At 28.8% G+C, this 25,312-nt stretch overlaps 1 protein-coding gene across 1 annotated transcript in view; it reads left to right on the forward strand.

Annotated features, from left to right (window-relative positions):
- The window catches only part of LOC113363998 (glutathione hydrolase 1 proenzyme-like), a 343,961-nt gene that overhangs the window by 30,905 nt on the left and 287,744 nt on the right, over nt 1–25,312 (forward strand). The window contains exons 2-3 of the mRNA XM_026606462.1: nt 12,283–12,380; nt 16,828–16,996. Coding sequence (XP_026462247.1) covers nt 12,283–12,380; nt 16,828–16,996 — 267 coding nt within the window. The remainder of the gene's footprint in view (nt 1–12,282; nt 12,381–16,827; nt 16,997–25,312) is intronic.

Genomic DNA, 25,312 nt, shown 5'->3' on the forward strand with positions numbered 1-25,312 from the left:
GGCTATTTGAGCATAGTTGCTATACTTGTTCTGTCACTAAGACAATTACCATTAACTTCCAGAAATTAATTATTATTTTTAAGATTTAAGCTAAGTCTATGAGTAATGATATAAAGAAAATGATTTTAAACAAAAATACTGAATATAATGGTAAAATAATTCCTAGGTTAATTAATCGTTAATTATTTAAAGCAAATTACTATAAGTTTTGTTTTCTCTGTCCATAAAGACTATAAATATAGAACTGGTTATTAAAAACTTATTTTATTTCATCACTAATTGACATTGAACCTATAATTTCATTATACTTTCTTAGTGCTCAACTTGCCCCACCTATGGGGTACATTGAGCATACTTGACTTTTTGCATTTAAACAGCTGTAGCTTTTAAATTTTACTTTTTACCAAAAACTAGTATTAATACTTTTGTTAAGCGATAAACAACAAATCCATTAAGCCGTATAGCAATTTATTGAGACTTTTCATTAAGGAGCTACATCCGTTTAAGTAAAAATTTGCTCAACTAGCCCCGCCCTACCCTACATTCAAGATCACCCATATGGATGAATATACATTTCGGTATAGACTGTAGTGTAGAAAACCTAATAATTTCTAACTAATTGGTAAATATCAATATAAGTTATTAAAAAAATTGGAACTTTTGAATTGTAGACATGGGTACAGGACAACGTCTGTCGAGTCATCTAGTATATATATATATATATATATATATATATATATATATATATATAATACATACTCCAAGCTGACAATATGTTCGTTTGGAATAAGCTTTTTTATAATAAAATATATTATTCATTTAATTTTACATTTTTTTTTAAAATTTATCATAACTCGACGTTTTATCAATTTTTTGTTTCATATTTATTTTTTTGTGCAGTTTCGTGTGTTTTTGTGTTTTTTTTTTCAAATTTATTTGTATGCACTGAAGATGGGTCAAATCAAGACCCGAAACGTATGTTCTCTGAATAAAAACATTTTCTTTCAATAAAACTATTTTTACTTACTGGATGGATGCCCAAGAAACAATTTTATCATATTATTTCACCATCTGAAGAAAAACCTCTCGCTTTATATATATATATATATATATATATATATATATACATATATATATATATATATATATATATACCCCATTGTTACCCTATATATGAAGGGTATTTTACGCATGCGCAAAACGCAGTCGACAGTCCTGTCAAAAATCTGCACAAAAGTTTTCCACGTGCATCTTACGGCGTCTTAAACAATTAAGTACAAACCTAAAAAGGTTAATTAGTTAATAATTATTTAGTAAAATTGTATATTTAAACAACAAATTAAAGAAATTCGTGTTAGTCGGCGTTCATAAATTGTTTAGAGACATGGCACGGAGGTTATGAATTGTGAAGTCAAAACTTGGTTAATTAATCAATAGTTACTGTTGAAAATTATAATATTAACAACTGTAATAATAATGATTATTACTGTTTAAAATAGTGATGGTTGATAATTATTATTATAAATTACTAGTTTTATAATGTGCTTGTTAATATAGGCAATATAAAAAAATATTAAAAGTTTCGTTATTGTTCACATACAAGACTAACTAATAATTTCACAATAATTATTAACATTTCACTATTTAAATTCGTTTCAATCCAGTGTGATTAAAAGAAACAATAATATAAATACAAGTGATTATAAAATAAAAATGATAAACAAAAATATGAAACATAATGATTATACTAGATAAATTTTATACAGTATAGACTGCATAAATTTGTTTTAATTAATGTGTAAAATATAAAAATTGTTGTAAGTGAACCACAAAGGTGATATAAACTTTTCGATATGCGAAATTAATCGACCTAATGAATTACAAAGTTTTAGCTGTTTAGATAAAATTTTCAACTGTTTTTTTTTAAATAAAGTTTTCATATTTACTAACATTCAATTAATACGATTTCCAAATAATATCTTTACGACTTAAAATATATGTACGTGTATTACTTAAAGTAATAACCACTATGACGCGCTTAGAACATGCACGGTGTATTTTCTTTTGTCTTACTGTATTTTTCGATGGCCTATGATGTTTTAGGGTGTTTATTGAGACCAGGCTAGAAAACGGCTAGACCTGCCTTAGCCAAAAACTAATCAGCAAGTCTCCTTATCAATACGAACCGAATATTTTTTGAATTATTCAAATCGGTTGATCCGTGTTTCCGAAATCATCGACGAAAAGTTGTATCCCACACATGCGCACACATATAGACTCACACAAATACATCCATTTTTTCTAAGGTATGCAAACTCAGAAACCTTTAACACTTTAAGATATATAAAAATTTTCATTTTCGATTTTACTCTATCGACGTACAAAGTTCCAATAAAAAGTAATAAAAACTAGTGGGGTGCAAGGCATTGTGCCTTAAGGCAAATTGCTGGAACTTCCCGTACATTCGACATATAAAAATCATTCAATATATAAAAAAAATATTTTCGACTTTTACTTTTTTTCTAATTCTAATAATTATATTCAGGGCGTTTCAAGTCAATCGTTTGAGACGAAATTTGGACAAAGTATGTGAGACAATTTTTGATCATTCATCAATGTTTTTGCGTAAACGGTTAAACCAATTTGAAAAATTTATAAACCATTCGATGTAACTCAATAAAGGTTGGTGTTTATTTGCTCGACGATGCTGTTTCTTTGTAATTAGCGGAAAAGTTAAAGTTAAAGTATTTCGTCAGGTTGGAGTTTATTTGCTCGACGATGCTTTTTCTTTGTAATTAGCGGAAAAGTTAAAGTTAAAGTATTTCGTCAAAGATATGGAATCGTGCTGATTGGTTTTTGGTAAAGATCGGCTGAGTTGTTTTTTCGTAATTACTTTTTAATTTGCTTTTGATAATTTTTGTAAAACTTTTTTAAAACAGAGAATATGATCTTAAAATATTACAGTCCTGGGACAAATTGTTTAATTTTAAAAATTCATCAAAAATTGAATAAATGTTAGAAATGTTTGAAAAAATGTTTTGACGCGATTAAAATTTGATAATTGTCGATGTTTTCTATAAAAATTTAGAGCCGAATATGAATGCAATTTAAAAACCATTCGATGAAACCCAATTAGTTTTTGGAGAAGATCGATTGGTTCGGTTCCCTGAAATTAAATTAAAAAGAGCGTTTATAATTAAATTTATGTATTAATTAGACTTAATGTTCTGAATGACAATCCTAGCATATCATAGTCCGACGAAAAGTGATTGAACTATAGAGATTCATTAAAGTTTAGCTGTAACAGTTTTTTTAAACTAATATATCTTGAAATCCGCAGGTTATATTTTTACGAAATAAAGATGAATAGATGCTGTAAATCAAGTCAAAATAATTCCGGATAATTTATTCAATTTTGAATAGTTTATTATTTATTTTAAAAAAATGGACTTATTTCTAAGTATTTTTTCATAAATCAACGGAAACTATAATTAATACAAATAAAATATATAATGTCTACTGTAATATAACATTTTATTATATTTATAAAAATATAAAATATTTTACTACATTAATATTGTTTGTCAGGTGTTTTGTAATAAATAAATAATAAATATATTAAATTAAAAGTATATTAACAAATGCATTTTTCACTAGCTTTAAGCTTATCAAAAATTAATTTAAATCAAATAATGAACAAAATGGATTAATACTAGCAACTTTCAAATTATTTTTTTATCGGAGCTTTACTATATTTATTAAATATGGGTTTGATGTACCACCGAACTGATAATGGTGAACATGCACTATCGAAACGTAAGGTACAAACTTTTAAAACAAGCGTAGAAAATGATGGAAAATTCACAATAAAGAAAAATACAAGACGATGGAAATTCAAATGCAAAAATGTGGCGACTTTGGAGCTTCCTATATGGAATTATAAGTAAGTTGAATAAGCAAAATTGCTAACTTACCATAGGATAATTTATAGTAATCAAAAAGAAATCAAAAGCTTGTGGTGCATGGCATTGTGCCTCAAGGCAAATTGCTGGAACTTCTTGTACAGTAATTAATCATTTGAGCAATAAAATAATCAATGATCAGATAAGTTTTTTGAGCGGCAAGCGTTTATCAACACACAACATATTTATATCTTTATAAATAATAATGATAATAATAGACTGAAAGCCAGTGAACCATTTAAATAACGGTATTTCTGTAAAGCTAAAAATTTTTGCACTGGTGATTCTTAACGTGCTAAGTACGGAAATGACGGTCTGGCAGGTTTAACACTAAACATACCATAACGGGTCAAATGACCCATTTCGAACTTTTGCATTGAAAATGCACGTATAATTTCATTGCATTTGCACATTTGACTTCATGACTTTTTTTAAGTAATTAAAGTACAGTTATAAACAACATTTTTTTCTTGTTTTGTTTTGTTTATTCTGAGTAATCCTTCTTGTATACCGATATCTACCACAATGGGTCATTTGACCCGGAGAGATTTTTTTGGTTTATGAGATTGTCGAGTCATATTTGCAGTTAGTAAGTTGCACATTCTTCTAAACACTGTTTCGTAAAGTAGTTCAACAAAAATAGCTCAGAAGAATTTCAAAAAAATATCAAATTTTAGATTGAAAATAGCTTTTTATTGTTAAAAAAACTGGCAGACATTGAAAGTCTTGGTAAGTACCTAGCTTATATTTTATTTTGATAGCTATAGTAATACAGGTTATTTTTTACCCAGAAAAATGTCAAGGCAAACAAGACAGTGCCAGTTCATGAAAGATATAAATAATATTGGCGAAGAGTTTTCAGAAATTAGTGAAGATGAATTTTCTGAAAATAAAGATATTTTGGTTGAAAATAAAAATGAGTTTGATTCAACAGATACTGACGATGAAGAAAACAATGATAAACGTTTACCTGAAACTGTTTCATATTACAATAAAACCAAATTTGATGTAGACATGACTGATCAAATGGCGAAGAAATTTACTGCAAAACCCAAGTCTTGCAGATGGCCTCTCCAAGTTTTTTTTTCAATATCCTTGATTTAGCTGGCATAAATGCCTGGATTTTGTACAAGCAAACGACAGGAGAAAATATCTCGCAACAAGATTTTTTACTCAAGCTAGCAGAAGAACTTGGCGCCGATTTTTGAGAAGTCCGTGAACAACCAAAACAAGAAACAAATACGAAAGTATCGTTGCCTAAGTCTACTACAGATGCTTATATATGTATGAGATGTCAAATAGGATACTGTAAAGAAAATAAAACCAACAAAATTTACTCTAACTGTAAAAAATATGTTTGCGGAAAATGTACAATTATGAATACACTATGAATTAAAAATTTTTATTTTTGCTTCTGTAATAGAAATGCTTGACATACTATTTTGTTTAATTATAATAAATTTAATTTTTATTTTTATTTTCTTCCTAACATCCATATTTAATATATTCAAGCATGAAACATAGAGTCGGGTCATTTGACCCGCTATGGTAGAAATAGGTATATATTAAGTCTTGGTATGATTAGTGTTAAGCCCTGCACATCATGGTCGTACAGGCGTTTGAAAGTGTAAAAAAAACTGAAAATTAAACTTGTTCCTGTAAGGTTCAAATTTTTATACGATGTAATTTATTCATTGAGAAGTTGGAAAATCCAACTGCCAGACCATTTCGACCTGCACAAGTACATGCCAGACGAGCCGGAAAATGAGCAAAAAATGACACAAAACTAGCTGTAAGTGGAATACTGTCTTAAGGCAATTAGGGCATCGTGCCTTAAGGCAACTTGCTGGAACTTCCCGTAGCAAAAATTATTATTTTTTTAAAAACGATTAACATTTTTGAAAAAAAATTTACTTCGAAAAAATTAGATTTTTGAGAAACTATAAATTTGACAAAAAATTACTTTTTTTTGAAAAAAAAATGTTTATTTGAAAACAAGTAAAATGTTTTTTGAATTATTCAAATCGGACGCTCCGTTTACTTAAAAACTGAGTTACCGTTTTCGGCACTTCTGCCCCGTATCTTCGGAACGGCAGAACTTTGTCCTGTAAGGCTGAAATTTACTTATGTGTTTATCTGAACAATTCTAAAAAGGCCTTTGCAATTGCCAGACCATTCTGGCTAGCATAAGCGCTTGCCTCGAAACTTATAGCATATATTCAATCTATATTATGGGAAATTACAAATTATGGTCGAAATAAATTTAATTAGTCACAATAAATATATAATCATAAATTAATCATCATTATCAGATATATAGCTAATGAATACATCAATTCAGACTTCATAAAGTTTGCAATATTCGTGTGCGTAAATTGCTACACCTGATGGGGATATTACAAAAGTATTTAAATTGAAAATATTGAATTGTTTAACTTTGCAATAATTTTCTATATTAAAACAGACAAATTATTTACATTTCTGAAAGTAGGTGAAAATTTGAAAGAAACATTTATTTCTGAATGTTCAACTACGCAGGAAGATATTTTTTGACAGCCTTTGAGTCAATATCACTGATTCCTACAAAGCCAAACGTCATAATTTGAAATATTTGAACTGTTGAACTCTCAGCTGATTCATCATTGTAGAAATGCGTTTTATGCTGCTTTTCGAAAATTTGCCACCTGGCCCCTTTTACCCCATAGGGAATCTTAGATTTCGTCAGAAATATTCATCATCAGAGTTGAAATAACAATATATATATAGATATATATAACTTTTTTTTTAATTACATTGTTTAACTTAATTTACTTTTTATTAACTATTTTTAATTGCTTTCACTGTGAAAGTTCAGTTGGTTCTTTGTACCCCACCCACGTGTAAGTATTTATACAGGTTATATAAAAAATTGTTTAATCTAACCTAAAATTATCAGTACGTAAATCAGTGCGTAAAATAATTAAATAACTTATACTTAAAAATTATAATTAAACAACAGTGCTTAGAACCAAAATAAACTAGAAACGATAAAAATACTTTTGTTATGGATTTTCAAACATTCAAACTGTTTATCTTCCGATATTAACGTCGTAAAAATCAAGCTGATGGCTGATTATACATCTTTTTCCTCTACTTTCAAATATTGTTGTTAAAAAATTCGTAACTCTATTTGTTTTTGAGATATCGGTTTTTACCCGCAGATCTTTAAGCTCTGCTCTACCCTATATTTAGTAGTCACACAGTTCATATCTCTGATACGTACAGTTTCATACTAAAAATGTAGCAGTTTATCAGTTTCTTACGTAGGCCAGGTATTCAGTTTTTTCGCCAGAATAATCTGTTATTTCTTAAATCTCGAAAGAGAGAGCGGATCTCTTTTTCCTAATCTCAGTCTATATTCCAAAATTTCTAAATAAACCATTTTGTTTTTTTAGAATCCATATCTCCGATCCATAGAGAATAATACGCGAAATTGAAAATGATAAATCTTATTTTAGCAACTTTATCAAACCCAGATTAAATTATCTTGAATGTATGATTTTCTTCTTTTCTTTTATAAATCGTATTTGCGAGAAAGTAGAGTTTACTTTCATTTTTTTGCATTTTTAAATCACTTCCGTTCGTTTAATTTTTTTATTTCGAGTTTGTTTGCCTATGTAGTTCCATTTCAATTTAAAGGGTTGTGTTTCAGTTCGCTCGTCGGTAAGTTTTTTTTCCATTTTCTTTATTAAATCGTGTTAGTCATTTAATAAAGTTCTATTTTTTGGAGTAGTACAGATATGTGTTTTTAAAGTTTCTTATAATAACATATCCTGATAAGCAGTGGTGTTGTGCTAATATTTTTTATGCCGGAACGCTAAAATTTAAAATCCGGTTCATAAACCGGTTCAAGAAAATTTATATATTTCGATAAGAACTCACAAATCTAATATATTGACTTCTTATATAATTAACTCTATTATATACAGCTAGTCTATACATTAAATTGTACAAGTATGAGGGAATCATTGAGTACATAATTTATATTCTTTAATAACATTAATTATATGTATTGTAGTATTATTTGTATTCATTAATACTTACAGGTATTTATTATGATATAAAAGTACTCTAAATTTATTACAATACTTTATAAGACTTAACCTAATAATATGATAGATAACCTATTGCCTATCTTACTATAGTATATTATTACCGATACCTATATACCGTCATTAACTTATTATATACCTACATACTTTTTACTTCTTATAAATATTACTGTCTAATTTATATACTTACCTATATTACATAGGTTTACCTTACGGCCTATGTATTATCTCTACCTATCTATTGGCTATACCGGGAATTGAACCCGGGACATCCGCGTGGCGGTTGCGCACCTTAACCACTACCATATCGGGTACCCTCATTAATAATATAATATGGGATGCACTGTTGTTTCCGCGGGTAATTAATACTAAGGTAGCGCGACGACACGCGAAAAAAGACGGTTGATTGTAGCGTTACGGTGGTCTAGTGGTTAAGGTTCTCGGTAGGGTTAATGTAGCGTGTAAAAAAAATGTATAGCTAGATATATAGTAGATAAAGGTTAGGTGTATTTGGTATACAATGTAGGGATTTTTAGAGTATGTGATGAAATATAGCGTATGGTATAGATGTAAGGCGTGTAGTATAGAATTAATTTTCTTATAAGATTTAATTTATAAATATTATTTTTTCTATAAGAATTTTTATCTCGGTATTAAATATCTAAAATATCCAAAATATCCGTTAAGGCATCGATTACACCTTACTGCTGCCTTTGCCGTTATCACTTCATAGAAAATTAATTATTAATTTTAAACGATTGCGTGCACTGTGCGACAATAGACATAAAACTATAAATTTTATTAAATGTTTGAGTAACTTGTGCGAGCTGATTTTCTTAAGATGTTCTTAGTCTCGCAACTTACTGAATTCTGAAAATTCTAAATTTAAAAATATGATATAAAATTTATTATACCGCTGTCTGGAAGGGATGGCAATTTATAAATATACAGACTAATACAAGTCTATTGAAATATCAGGGTAACTCTTTTGCTATAAATTGTCAACTAATTTACCAATAAATAAATATCAATAAAACAATGATTAAAAAAAATTACCAATAAATGTTGGATTGTTAAAATTTACAAGCGATCGAACAGCTTATATTTTTGCCTTAGATGGCAAAAAATTCATCCAATTATTAAAATATTACATTTTTTGCAGTTCTTATGTCAATCAATCAATTTCCATTATATGAATGTCTTAAATTATTTATTTTATTCGACTAACGCCCGCTATGTCCGAAACAAGTCCAACTTATATCCGAAATAATCGGGCATCAGACACTTTTCGGTCTTAAAGTAACATATGTGAAATTTGAAATACACTACTGTATTGTAATTAATATTTCAGTTCATACACCTCAATTTGTAACTAAATTAAAAACGACTTTTATAAAACCAAGGGTGTTGTGCTAATATTTTTTTGTCGGAAAGCTAAAATTTAAAAACTGGTTCATAAACCGGTTCTCATGTTTTTTCCGGTTCCGTTAGAAAAGGAAAGAAACAAAAATATTACAAAACCCATTGTGTGCACATATATGTATGTTTATTACAATAATAAGAATATTTAATAAAAATTAGTTGAATAATAATTTATAAAATTTACTTAATAAATCATTTCTGTATGTAGCGATTTTTTAATATTTTTTTTTGCCGGAACGCGTTCTTCCCCAAAAATGATTTGCCGGAACGACGTTCCGGCGCGTTCTGGCTCGACAACACCACTGCTGATAAGTACACCAATATTTCAATTTAGCATAATATCACTATTAGCTACACCTTTCTGCTGCAGACAACCTGATTTTAGAAACCTTAGATCATATCCACTAGTTTAATTTTCATCAAAATTAATTAGCAACAGATATCAGTATTGTCATTTTAGCTTTTGACAAATATCATGCACGACTAGCTGCATATTCCAACTGAAAGACCTGTTTTTAAGATACAACAAGTTTAATTTTAGTCAAAATTCAAATAACACAAATATCAGCATTGTTATTTTGGATTAAAATTATACATCACTATTTGAATTTTTTTGTTCCATGAGATATTAGGCAATACACCACTAGTTTGATTCCCTTCAAAATTAATTAGTGAGAATTATTTGTATTATCGCTTTGGACATTTCAGCAATTCAGCAATAGCGCTGTACTAAACAATATACATATTAATAGCGTTAGGAGCATTAGGCATTACACCACTATTTTGATTAACAGTAGAATTTACTAATAACAAATATCAGTACTATCGTTTTGTACATTCCAGAAACTAGCATCAATAACAACGCGGTACTAACTTCATCAAACTAGTGACAAAAATTATCCTTTCCCAGCAGGCTAACGTCAGAATTGTCAGTTTAGACATTTTATTATTTATTCGTCTTGGTTCTTTCGATTTTAAAAATTAATTTGTCGCACAATTTTATCAAATTTTAGTTTATATTAGAACACAATTACTTCACCTGTGGAGAGTTTCATAAACTATGATATTTATCAATCAAATTGGGCATTGAAACAAAAATGTCATCGTTGATGAAAATCAGTTGTGGTTCTGAGGTATAATATATTTTATTAAAACAATTTTATTTATTTAAAAATGAATCACTTAGAATAAAATTATGCACGTGACAAAAATATTTCTAAGTAATAAAAAAATAAATGTGTACTGGCAGCATATAATTCATGAAGGTCATGAAGTTCCGCCACGTTGAATTATTTGTTTGCTAAAATAACCACTAAATCACTATCTTTTCTAAAAAAATACAATAAAGTTTTAATAAAAGCGATGAAAAGTAAATCATGTATTTAGTTTGTTTAGTTTGGATTATTATTTTTATTTACTGCAAATTTTCATTCCGATATTTAGGTTTGGAACTTTCAATAGAGTTGTCAGTGTATCCGGAACACATAAATACATTGATTTTTTTTTCTTTAAAAATTATAGATTTGTTATCGAATAAATTTGCTTTTTTATCTTACTAATTGCTTACTTTGAGATCAATCTGTCCAAATCAATTAAGGAAAACAATAAATGCATTTGAAATGAAAAAATAATATTTGTCATGACTTTTTTGGTTCGAACTCGCTTATATTTTAGTAAGCTTGTGGTAAGATAATTGATTTAAACTGCAATAAACTTGTTCTCTAATTTTATTAACCAGTTAATAAGTCACTGCTTCATTTATGCTACGTTTTCAAGTTATCGAATAACGTCAATACTCATGGTTACATAACGCGAATAACGTCTTACATAAAAGTGGAATTTTTTCTGCCAAAATAGAAATAATTTTGAACATGAATAACTTGATATTTCTATCAAGTTATTCCATTAAATATTTTTATTTATAATGCAAAATATAGATAATAACAAGTTTGAACTAACAAAATGACAAATGATAAACTTAAATTTTAACGCACGTAATTAATAAGAAAAACATCAATTGCGTTCATTATTAATTAATATCACCTGATGGATAAATTATAAAAAAAAGTTTAAAAATATATATTAATTCTAACATTTTGTCTTAAGAGAATTTCAAAAACTTTCCACAATTCTCAAATTATCGACCTAATGAGAATTGATAAAAATTGAAATCAGATAAAATCATCAAACGTTATTCTTTCAAAATAAAAGTTCTGCTTTTACTAAAAACTAAACGACTCCCAATTGTGATGATCTTCAACCAGACTTATAATTTTTCGAACTGTATTAATTATTAATTTGTTTAACTTTATTAAAAACTAATCGGTATGGCTCAACTACAGATTTAACTCATATGCAAACGCTCACACATACATAATTATTCCTATTTTCGTGTCAAACTATTCATAATAGATCGTCGTGTCAAACTATTCATAATAAATCGTCGAGCCAACTCAAAATTATCAAATTAGTATAGCTATCGCTAAAACAACGAGTTTACAAATGCATTGAGAGCAAAACCAGCATCCAAAATCACTGTACTCCGTACCGAATGAAATAGTTCAACTGAGTCTTCACCATATACTTATTTGAGATAGATCTTGTTCCCATGAAAGATCAGTAATATAACATAGCTATATATTATCTAGTATTTGGCTCTTTACGTAATTTTTTAAAGATAATTTAAATTTGACAGACGATGAAATCGAAATAATGATTTCTTATTACAATAAGCAAATAATAATATAAGAGAACACCTAATTAATTATTAATATTTGGTACTAATCCATTATCATTATTTATTCCAGGCCTCGGTTTCAGAAACGTTACTTATATTTGGCAATAGCTCTACTACTGGTCGGAGTCTTCCTGGCCATTATCCACTTTGCTCAGAAACATTCTGAAGGTAATTTTGATGCTAGTAAGCAAAGTAATTACTTGTTTTTTGTTTTATAAAAGTTCAAAATTCAAAACTATGAATCGTTTGATATAAAAATTGGAGAAGATTTGTGATTATATATAAATTTAAGAATAACCTGTTTGATTAACTTTGTGTTGAATTGGTCGAGCTTTTCCTTATCAATTGATTTTCGGATTCTAAATTGTATTTACTTGTATTGATTTGTTTTGCATGAATTAAAAGTTTAACGAACAATTGCGTACAAATATTTTAGCAAATTTTCATATAAAATATTTTCAAAAATACTAAATTTATTTTAAAAATACTATTTTAAAATTGTGTTGAAAAGTTTTTAAGCAGATATTTTAGTTGTGTAGCCACATAACCTATTGATTAGAAAGTGTGATTAATGTAGTATATGTTTCGATTCTTTGAGTTATTCGAGTTATCATTAGTTCAATAGTTGAATATAAAATCTACAATCTTACAAACAAGAACAAAAGACAATTATTAAAAGCACAGATAAATGTTATAAAAAAGTGTGTTTTGTGTTTAAATAATTTGTATGTATAGCACTTATGATGAGTCGAATTAGACGAAACGTTTGCTACATTGATTAAAGTCATCTAGTTGACTTTAATCTGACTTTTTTATTGCATTGTTTTTTAACTGTCATAATATCTAGAAGAACTTATCTTAATGCGCATCAGACCTTTAACAAGTCTCTAATTCTGTGAAATTAAAAACCTGCTGATCTTTCGTTTTCTTAAAACAACGAAATTAAGCGAATGTTCACTTTCTCACAATTTGAGTAAAATGTGGAGAATATTTTGAATACTGACGAAAACAATTACTACAATCGAGTTAGAAACAGTAGGCGTTTGCCTAGCGCCTAAAGCATCGATTTAGCTTTGCGTTTGAGTGTTATATTCAAGAAGAACGCTATTTTCGCAACAAACTCCGTAAATCGTTCCGTCATGTCGATCACAATATTCTGTTGAAGAAGCTACAGCGGTATAGAGTTAAGGGCAAAATTTTAGATTTGTTCAGATCTTACTTAACTGGCGGGAAACTACAGAGTCTCACCAGATGGCCATTTATCTGAAAACATACAAGCGATATCTGGTATACCGCAAGGATCACACTTGGGAACATTATTATTCAATATTTTCATTAATGGCATAGGCACTGACTTTAATTCAGATAACCTTCTATAAACAAAAGAACTAAAAATCTACAAAACCATAAAATGTGATAATTATACAATATCTGTACAGTAAGACATCGCCCAATTAAATAACTGGTATATAACCAATAAACTTAAGTTAAATGTTAAAAAATGCGCAGTAATGAGAGTTATGTTTCTAGATGAGGAGTTCGCATTTCATTGAAATGTAACTGATCACCTTGTTTTTAACTCATTGCAAAACCAGTCCTTTTCAACTAGTAGTTCGTTGCGACGAAATGGTTAATTCGTTAACGAGGAAGAAACGGTTGAAAATAATCGTTTGTTAATTCAACGTCCATCACTATCGTGTGTTTGTATACGTTTGTATAAACAAGGTATGATCACATTATTATGTTACATTACATTACTGTATAATTAACTCCATAGAGCCAATTGGCATTAAGGGGGTCTTCCTATGTTACGGCCTGTTGTTTAGGGATATTTTAGGATTTTTTTTCTACGACCAGTAAATATTTAGAGCTTCAGGTTTTTTATCATTTATTAACACATATTTGGACAGTATAAATATAAAATTTCAGCTAAAAATATTCAGTCAAACTAGAGTTACAGCGCTCTGAACACCCCCGCCTCGAAAAAAAGAGCTCCCACTTCCTCCACGATTCCGGCTGATCGGCTTATCGGAATATAAAAAATTGGATTTTTGATAGACATTTGAAATAAAAGTTGCAAATTAGGCGGTTTTGTTTTTTGTTTTTTGTTTTTTGCTATAAAAAAATCGAAATATATTGAGTGTGCCCTGTAAATTTCAAGTAATTCGGTCCAGCCGTTTCTGAGATACAATGGAGGTAATTTTGAAAAACACAGTTTTGAGAAAAACGCGTTTAAAGTTTCAAGTCCGTTAAAAACTATTAAAATATCAAATTACTCTCAATCCGCTATGCCTGGTCCATAGAGTATTCCTTCATCTTCCTCGTGAAACTCTTTTGAAGCAGATTGTTCAGCTCTTGAGTCAATCCTGGCTTGTTTAACGACATCACTTACGCGCCGCTCAGAACGTAAGATTCGCTTTTCATCCCGATTCTCAACATACGCTTGAGCTTCACGACCAACAGGGCATCCCATAATCGACATAACTTTTAAAATACCTTGAAAACCTTCATTAAAGATAATAACTGCTAAGTAGCTAGCAATTTCAACAATTTTGGAACGAGAATGAAGATGTTTAGGAGCGAAAGTCCAAATCAAAGAATTCAAAGATTCTTTATTGTTTTGTGTCTCTGCTCCTAAACAAACTTTGTATAAACGGATATATGAATAAAAGGGAGGCCTAGTATAAAGCCGACGGTACACAATAGGCCCGGGCTCTGACTGCCAACTCAGCGCTCCGAACCGCTATTTCTTTTACCTGCTGTATCTTTAAAACGACTTAGAATTTTCTAAAATCGCTTTACTACCGTATTCTAGACACAAGGGAGCAATTTATGAAAAAAAAAATTGATTTTTTCAACCCATCACATAGGAAGACCCCCTTAAACAAATAAATAAACTGGTGGTGTGTGGCATCGTGCCTTAAGGAAAATTGCTGGAACTTTCTGTACCGTAGCGACACGATCGAGGAATATTGAATGTTTTCAGATAGAATTTTATAAATATTGTAACATTGTCTAATATTTAAAAGAATTATATAAACTGAATTGCAAAGTTGAAATGATTTGTTTAAAGTTTATTAGAACAGAATTAAAATTAAAATCTGAATTATTTTCGATATACAAAAAAAAATTCTTGAAAAAAAATTGAAAAAAAAAATTAGAGTCAACTTTTTTTTCCAAAAGCAATTATTTTGTTGAAACAAGCAGAAAGTTTTTTGAATAATTCAAATCGGACACTTAGTTCTCTCACAAACTGCCATTTTTTGCATATTTAGCTCTGTATCTTCGAAATGGCTAGACGTGCATTTGCTAAAAACTAATCACCTCTTCTCTCAATCATTATAAAATGAATGTTTTTTTAGATCATTCAAATCGGATACTCCATTCTCTCAAAAACTCGATTTATATTTTTTGTACTCTTTGCTCCGAATCTCCGTACCGGCTGGACTTGCCTTTGCTAAAAACTAATCAGCACATCTCCCTATCAATAGGAGTCGAATGTTTTTTGAACCATTGAAATCGGTTGATCCGTGCGCCTGAAAACGTCGACGAAAATATGCGGACAAATAAAACGCACACACACACATGCATTTTTTCTGAGGTATGCCAAAATGTTCAGAAACCTTCAAAACGTCGAGAAATACAAACATTTTTATTTTCGATTTTCGGCCCATTACTATAACTACCCTACGGGAAGCTACAAATGTAAAAAAACTAGTGGGGCGCATGGCATCGTGCTTTAAGGCAAATTGCTGGAACTTTCCGTATCGTAACGAAATGTTCGAGGAATATTAAGTGTTTTCAAATAGATTATTATAAATACTGTAACATTTGTCTAATATTTATTTATAAGAATTATATAAACTGAATTATAAAGTTAAAGTTATTTATTTATAGTATATAAGTGAGCTTTAAAACTTTAGCCAAAATTAAAATTGAAATCTGAATTATTTTCAATATACAAAAAAAAAATGACATTTTTTCTTCTAAAAGCAATCGTTTTGTCATAATAAGCAGAAAGTTTTTTGAATCATTCAAATCGGATTTTTAGTTTTCTCAAAAACTGAAATTTTTTGTACAATTAGCTCTGTATCTTCCAGTTTTTGGCACTGCCTTTGCCAAAAACTTATAACCACTTCTCCCAATCATTGCCAATTGAATGTTTTTTAGATCATTCAAATCGGATGCTCCGTTCTCTCAAAAAACTCGATTTGTATTTTTGCACTCTTTGCTCTTTATCTCCGTAATAGCGGGACCTGCCTTTGTCAAAAACTAATCAGCACATCTCTCTATCAATAGGAATCGAATGCTTTCTGAATCATTCAAATCGGTTGATCCGTGCGCCCGAAAACGTGAACGAAAAAATGCGAACACACAAAACACACACACATATCCATTTTTTCTGAGGTATGCTAAAATGTTCAGAAACCTTCAAAACGTCGAGGAATGTAATAATTTTCAATTTCGATTTTTGGACGATTACAATAACTTACCCTACGGAAAGTTAAATAGTACTCATTTTTAAAAATTTTATCAAGTATCTGATTATTTGATGTGCATATGTCTGCGATTTAACGGAAAGTTAAATAGATAATTATATTTACATCTATTCCAGGCACTGTCACTCGGCCACTGACTGAAGACGACCTTAGCAACAACGACCCCAACCAGCCGCTGGTTCCGCCAGACCCGATGCAACAGTTGCCGTCGTCACCGAGCGTGCTGCATGCCTTCCGGAAGGCGGCCGTCTGCACTGACGGGCCTCCTTGCTCGGAGATAGGCAGGTGGGTAATGATATAGACCAGGGCTTCTTAAACTTTTTTATATAGCGACCCCCTTCAAGCTTAGGAAATTTTAAACGACCCCCTACTCCATATAATAACATATATTTTATCCGTAGATGTAGATGTAATATCGCACTATTTTACAATGTAAATAAAATAAGGATTAAAGAATATGTACCTATTCATGTCATATATATATATATATATATATATATATATATATATAATTGGAAACGATGATATAAAACTATATTATATATATATATATATATATATATATATATATATATATATATTCAACGGAAAAAATAAACTTTTGGAACAATTTCTTTATAAGAAAACATAAAACTATAACTATATAATCAATAGAAAAAATAAACTTTTGTAACATTTTTTTAATGAAAACATATTATTAACATGAAACAATATGTTAAAGTGACGGATGTGATTGTTTATTTTTACACAAATAATTAAATCTAGGCTTAATTTAAGTTAGTGCAGATCGTAATAAATTTTCAACGTTTATTAAAGTTGAACGGTATTTTGATTTTATGTAAGTTAATGTGGAAAAGGCTGAAACACATAATTATGCTGCACAAAATGGTAGTAATTTGTGTATTGCTATTTCTGATAGTAGGGGATATTATGATTTGATTTCTATCTAAAATTCATGCACAGGCACTTGAAAAAATCTGAGTTGCAAGGTAGTATCACTTGTTAATTCGGCAAATTCTTCTTGTGCTTTTAAGTTTATAAAATTAATCTTCCATTTCAATTGAAAATGGATTGCAAATACATTATTATGTATCGATATAATTGGGAAATGATTAACTATAATAATTTTTGTTATAGGAGAATCTTTTTTTGAAATATTGTTATTATTTATATACTCTTTGGTAAATGGAAACATTTCGAACGATCCATCTTCCACTCTGTTTTTCCATATAAGAATTATTTTAACAAAGGCCTCAAGTTTGTTTTTAAACATAAACATATTAACGCAGACTCCCTGCATTGATAAATTCATATCATTGATTTTATAAAAAATATCGGCCAAATAGCATAGCTTGAGAAGCCATAAATTATCGTGAAAATAATCGGCCTGATAATACTAACTTTAAAATTTTGTTTACAATGATTACCCCCTGGGGGTCGCGACCCACACTTTAAGAAGCCCTGATATAGACTATATATATTATTATATTTTGTAATTTTCAGAGAAGTGGTTTTCAGTACTTTTTATACTGTAGACTCTATTTATAAAAATCGTACGTTTACAAAAAAATATCGTTTACATTTTGTTACCTTAAATATTAATTACGAATTACATTACGCCATTTCATTAATAAATTATCATTTAGAATCAAAGACCCCACCTCAAATATTTTTAATATTCAGACGAGCGCATTAGGTTGTAATGGGCAATTTCAAGTTTCTCGTTGGGTAAATTTGAAAAACTTCAAAAAGCTTCAGAAGAGTTTTATTAGAAAAAATTGATGTAAAAACATGTTTGTATGTAGTATGTATGCATGTATTCTTAGAGCACAAATCAACCGATTCGAATGATTCAGAAACATTCGAATAGTATTGAGGGAGAGATGTAATAATGACTTTTTAACTTTCCGTAGAGTAAATTATAAAGATCGCAAATAAATCGAAAATCGAAAAATAAAATACGTTTGAATTCCTTCTGAACATTTTCGCATGCCTTAAAAAATTAATGATGTGTGTATGATCGGATACAATTTTTGGTCGACGATTTTGCAACTCTGATCAACACTAGAATGATTTAAAAAACATTTTATTAGTATAGACGAAATGAAGAGCCGTTTAATTTTTTAAAAGGCGGGTTAAGCGGTTTCGGAGATCCGATGAAAAAAGTAAAAAAAATGCTAACTGGCGATGAAAATAGATCATTTATTAAACATAAGCACATAAAATTATCAGACATTTTTTAGAGAATTCAATAATAAGTAGAACTTTTGTTCATATTTCTATCCGTTTTGTACCAATGTTTATCCTTTGACTAGACGAGTGACTTAGACGATCACGGCTATGGGAAAACTGTTTAAATATTGGTTTTGAATTGATAAATATTATATATTTATCATAATAATATAATATATTTCTTCGGTAACCGTAAGCGTGCTCAAACTTATTTCTTCCAACGCTCCCTTTAAAGATCAAAATTTTTGTACCGCCTCCCTACCAAATTTTTTATTCAATTTCTATAAAACTTTTTTATAATTTTAATAATAGTCATAGTGTGCTATAATAGTTGTTGTAACCTTACATTCCAAATTAGATAATTATTGGAGGGAGATATTTATATCAAATATCTCCCTTCCGCCTTTTTGTCTTTTGAATAAAGAGCAAAAAAGCGGAAGGGAGATATTTGACAACCTTATATATTAGTGAGAGTTAATATAAGGCTACATGAAACAGTGTACATGTAATAAAATTTAGTTTTTAAACTATAATGAAATGAATGAATTTTAACAGTTTTTAACAAGTTTATTGATATCACCGCGTTTGGTAATTTGCAATTGATTTCCGTTTTTAATGCACTCAATTCCGTTTTTACTTATAGCATTGTCTGTCACAGCGCTAAATCCACGTTCACACGAATATTATAGAAATGCTAGTTATTAATTTTAAACAAGCGATTACTTGCCAGGGTACAACTGTAAATTGACTTTTGTAGCCAAAATTATCGATAACAATTTTTAAATTTTTATTTCGTCGATTGTTGTTGATTCTATAAGTTCCTCTTCTAGCTGGGTTAATATTTCTTTGCATGTGATTGCATTTGAAAATGGGTCTAACACCCAGCCTGGTATTTCCAAATTTAAAATATCCTGAAATTTTTCAACAAAATTACTATGAAGATTTTTCAAATATGGAAAATTATGAAAATCCCGTCTTTCGATATTCTTTTTTTATAACCGCATATTGGCTTCAAAAGCAGCGATGACGTTTTTTTTGTTTTTATCAAGTTCAAACCATCGCCTTGAAGTTGGAGATTCATATTATTACACAATGTTTAAAGGGTTGTGAGATATGATAGATTATTTTTCGATGTGATCCGTAACAACCCTACAACAGAGTAAAAATGGGTGATACAATTTCCTTTTGACTTCATAATCAGCAGTACAAGCCTGATTGAACAATCTATCATTTAAAGAGTTGTTACCGATTCTATTAACTGCTCTGATGACATGTTGCAATGCTTTATACAATCGTTCAATTACATTTCTGGGAACTAAATGCTGCATCCCGCAATGCACAGCAAGAATATTAGGAATTTTATTCAAGTAGTATATTAATTTTCCTTCGCCCCTCATAGCCGGAGTACCATCTGTAGCAACCGATATAATATTCTTCAAGGCAATATCTTTCTCATCAAAGAACTTTTCCAGTATTTTAAATATGGTTTTTCCTTTCGTGTCTTTCTCTAAATTTCTAACATGTATACATACTTTTTCATCTTTAATGAACCTCACGTAAGACAAGAACAATGTTTCAGCAGTTGGTTATGTGGAATAATCCAATTGGTGTAAAAATTATCAAGACTTTAAATGATTGCTCAATGATTCTTCTATTTTTCCAGCCATTTCATTTATTTGTCTTTGCACAGAGCTATTGCTCAAATGAATTTCAATATATTATCTGCCGCTGGTTTATGTGGCACAGTAGTTATAACTTATTTTATCGTTGGCAAAATTAACGATTTTTTAATGGTGTGCGGTTTACCTGTTTGAACAATTAACAGAAGGCTATTGTATGAAGCTCGAAGTCCGTCATCCTGTTTAGCAGCCATCAAACAATGTTTTGATATACTAGGCCGAGCATTATATTTCTTTCCAGATTTTGGAACTGGACTTGGAGTAATATCAATGACTTGTTAGAACTTGGTGGCGTATAGTATTTGAGCTATAATCATAAGAAATCTATTTGAAGTGGACAAATTTGTTTTGTCACATGTAATGATATGTTGTGATATCCCGCCATTATTATTAGTGTTATTGGTAATGATGTTTTCTGCCATCATCTCATATATCCGCAATTTTTATATATATGAAACTCTATGTATAATATATTCTCTTCATTGTCGGCAGCGAAACAAATAACATTAAGATAAACTAATAGATTTTCAAGGAATTGTTGTCCAGAGACCTTTGAAACTTGAAGATATGCAACAATTTTTCTTCTCGATTTTTTCTTTTTACTACAGATCACCCTACGGGAAGTTGCGTTAAATAACATTTTAAATAAGTATATCATATAATAGCATTTTGTGTATAATTAACTTTAATAATAAAAAAAATGTTCGTTTGCGCGTTAAAGTGCCGCCACTGCGTTTTGTGAAATTAGCACTCGCGCAAGTAAATAAACAAACATAACCTTGAACACTAACAAGATAAGATAAACCTGTATTGCGACTTTATATATTTAATTATATATACACACATGTATTATATGTATAGGTATATGGTATATGTATATACACGCATACACGCACAACACACACACACATACATATATATATATATATATATATATATATATACTAGATGACCCAACATGTTGCCCTGTACACACGTCTACAATTTTTTAATATTCTACATATACTGATATTTACCGTTTACCTAAAAACAATAACTATTATTTTTAAAATTACTTTTCACACCAAAATGCATATACATTGCATTTAATTTAAAAATAGTGAATGCCAATTTCATATATCCAATATGCACTAAGTTTATAAATGCCAAAATATTTCCTTCTTGGTCGAAATTTAATATGATATGATATAATTTATTTTTCAATAATGTTTTGTATCTATAATTTGATTGGCAATATTGCCTATAACATAACTTGAAATAATTCATGTATTTGTTTCTTATTGAAGTCGTTAAAAATTCTTTTTTTTTTAACTGGCAAAATTTTGTTTATTTTTAATGTTAAATTCAATATGTCGCTTTTCCATTGTGATCTATAATGTTTTGAGGAAGTTTTGGTATCCGAACTAATAAGGTAAGCAAATCAAATAAATATAAATTATAAATTTAATTATCTAATAATTTTTATAAATATTGACAAATGACATTTCACTTTTATCATGTGAACATTTATTTAAATTTATAAACATTGATTTTTAATTAGATTTAAAACTATAAACATTGATTTTAAGTATAGCATTTTTTCTAATTTGGATATAAATGTTGGATATATCTATACATGTTTTTGAATTATATTTTTTGAACTGTCAAATATTTTTTTTCAAAAATCATAAATCTTTTTTCTCGAATTTTCCATAAATATTGACATTTATTTTAGTGTTTTTTTAGTAAATATCTGTAAAAAATTATGGAAATTGATAAAAATTACATATTTATATTCTAAATTTACTTTTGAAAATTTCCTATAACCTAAGTTGGATATATATGCACACGATGAGCCAATAAAATTTAAAATCGGTTCAGTAGTTTGGGCGTTCATCGCGAACCAACATCGTGACACGAGGTTTATTTATATATAGATATATATATATATATATATATATACGTATACACTGGCTGAGTTCGCATTTATAAATTCTGAAACGTCAGCATTCAAATAAACAATGTAACAAACTTTATAAACAAACAAATATTTATTTACGTTTATCTCTATCTTAAAAGTTTATCATTAGAATAACACGTATATTTCCGTTTTTTAAAAAACAACATTTGAATCATCATATTCGATAATTCTGGTTACAAAGATTGTATTTCGTTCCATAAGCGAAATAATAATCGATTCAGCATTTCGAATGTTTATGCGCATTACAAATATGATAAGGAATCAATTTAATTATCGGTTTTCATTCAAAATGAAAATATATGCGACCGTGAATCAAATTGTCCATTTTTGGATTAGAACAATAAGAAGATAATAGTATTAGTAATAATAGTACGTGGAATCCGTCCACGCGGTAGAAGTAAAACTTCTTAATGTGGTTATTAAAATAGGAAGGATATATAGAATCTTATCTCACAATTAATATATAGTAAGATGAAAGAAAAAGTTATCCCAAAAGAAAACAAGTCAATGGTCGACCATGAACATTTCTTTGCAATGTCACTTAAACTATTCATTTAAAAAATTATATATTTAACATAATGTGTAATCTAAACAAATTATCTTATCTCATAATTAAAAGTTATAAGAAAATGGAAGTTGCTTATCTGAAAACCAATTTACGCTTAATATTAAGCACATTAGTCAACTCATTTTTTTTTTAAATTCTTTTGTATTTGACTCATTATAAATCTAAACAAATTTTCACTTTACGATAAGCGATTTTGTAGGATAATAATGTAATATTTAACATATATTTATTTATTAAAACACTATGAAGAAAAAAAACCATAAAATTTATATTCATTTAGATATCCCACTTATAATTGTAATATATTATTTATTTTTCAATGTTTTTTTTGTAAATCTTAAACAGCGGCTCGCTGAGAAATAGAATAATATATATATAGCAATTAAAAAATGCTCATATTCGCAAACATTTATTTAAAAATGCTAAAGGATCAACCGATTTAAGATATTCAAAAAGCATTCCTTCCTATTGATAAGAAGATGTGCTATTTACTTTTGGGCAAAAGTCGGTCCATCCGTTTCGGAGATATGGAGCAAAGAGTGCAGGAATTGGAAATTAAGTTTTTGAGAGAACAGAGCATGCTATTAGAATGATTCAAAGAATATTCAATTTCTAATGATAGGAAAAAGTGGTAATTAATTAAATGCCAATTTATTATTAAATTGAATATAATCTACTGAAGAAGCCAATATTAACCTTATTTTTGGGATTTTCTGTAATTTTTAAAAAGCAACTCGCTGAAAGAAAAAGAAGAACTATAGTTCTGAATTTGAAAAATCAGTAATATTAAAACAAAAAGAAACTACCCAAAGTTCTTACATTAACAACGTATTTCTATGATTTTCTTGTACATATGAAAAAGCCACTTTGCTAGAAAACCTATCTACTCTATCAAGAGGAAAACAGACACCACTGATTTAATTATACATTGAATTAAACTGCTTAGAACTGTCATCAAATTCTTATTTTTATCAGTTTTTTTATAAATCTTAAAATGCGAAAAAAATTAAACATTTAAAAATAAAAACGTACTGGTTAAAATATAAACATTTGTTTTTCCAAAAAATTCTATTTGCTAATTTTATATATTGTATCTCGATGTGTCAAGTCATTCGGAATTATTTGTTACCGAAATTGAAACAAGTATTTGAGCAATATTTGTTCTTTTGTCAACATTTTTTTAAAAACGGCTGCGATGATTTGAAAACTGCTGCAATTTTACTACTTAACATTTTTATCTGTTATAAATTTCTTTCATATGATTACAGACATTATAAACAACTTATTATATCAATTGGAAATCGCATTTATTAACTTTTAATAAAAAGCGAAAACTTTGATTTCGTAATAAACAAAAATTCAATTTAAAAATTCTATCGTAAAATTGTAAAAAATAGCTAAATCTCAATTATTATTGAAAAATCGATTATTATACACATACGAGAAGTAAAAGCAACCTGCCTAAGTTAAAATGCCACGTCATCAATAAATTGAAGAAATATTTTTTGGAATTCCAACGCAAATTTGATTTTTAAAATTTTCTTATAAACTTCTCAATCTTAGCTTGTCGCAGAAAAAATAATAACCGTGCGCCGGATTTAGAAATTTGGCGCCCTGGGGCACTGATAAAAATGCCGCCCCATCCCTGAATTTTTACTTAAAATAGTTTTTATATATCATTTTTCTAAAATTAAAATAACTATTTGATTGCAGAAAATGTATTACGCATTACATACTATAAGTAGTGGTGCTTGGCATTGTGCCTTGAGGCAAATTGCTGAAACTTAACGTACTAAAAATTAAAATTAAAAAAGAAAGAACTTTTTTTAAAGCGATCGCCCTGTTTTAGCTACGTAGAGACAAAATAAAGAAGCGCGTAAGCGTCGCCACGGATAAATAATGATACAGAACCCATAGTAAAATGTAAACAAATTTTATACTTATTATTAAAATATATGATAATTTGATGTGCATATGTTTAATGATCACTTTTGACCGCCAAATGTTTCTTTTTCAATTTTTTTCATTGCATATTCGAAACCGGTAGACCTGCCTCCCACAAATTTAATCAGCTCTCCATTTTGTCTATACATGTAAATTTCTTTTAATGATATTGAGCGTTTCGTTTCTCAAAAACTGAATTATTATTTTTGGGATTTTGG

This window comes from Ctenocephalides felis, unplaced genomic scaffold (genome assembly GCF_003426905.1).
Source record: "Ctenocephalides felis isolate EL2017-DRISC unplaced genomic scaffold, ASM342690v1 CF-g0.4_SCAFFOLD_00845, whole genome shotgun sequence".
Lineage (NCBI taxonomy): Eukaryota > Metazoa > Arthropoda > Insecta > Siphonaptera > Pulicidae > Ctenocephalides > Ctenocephalides felis.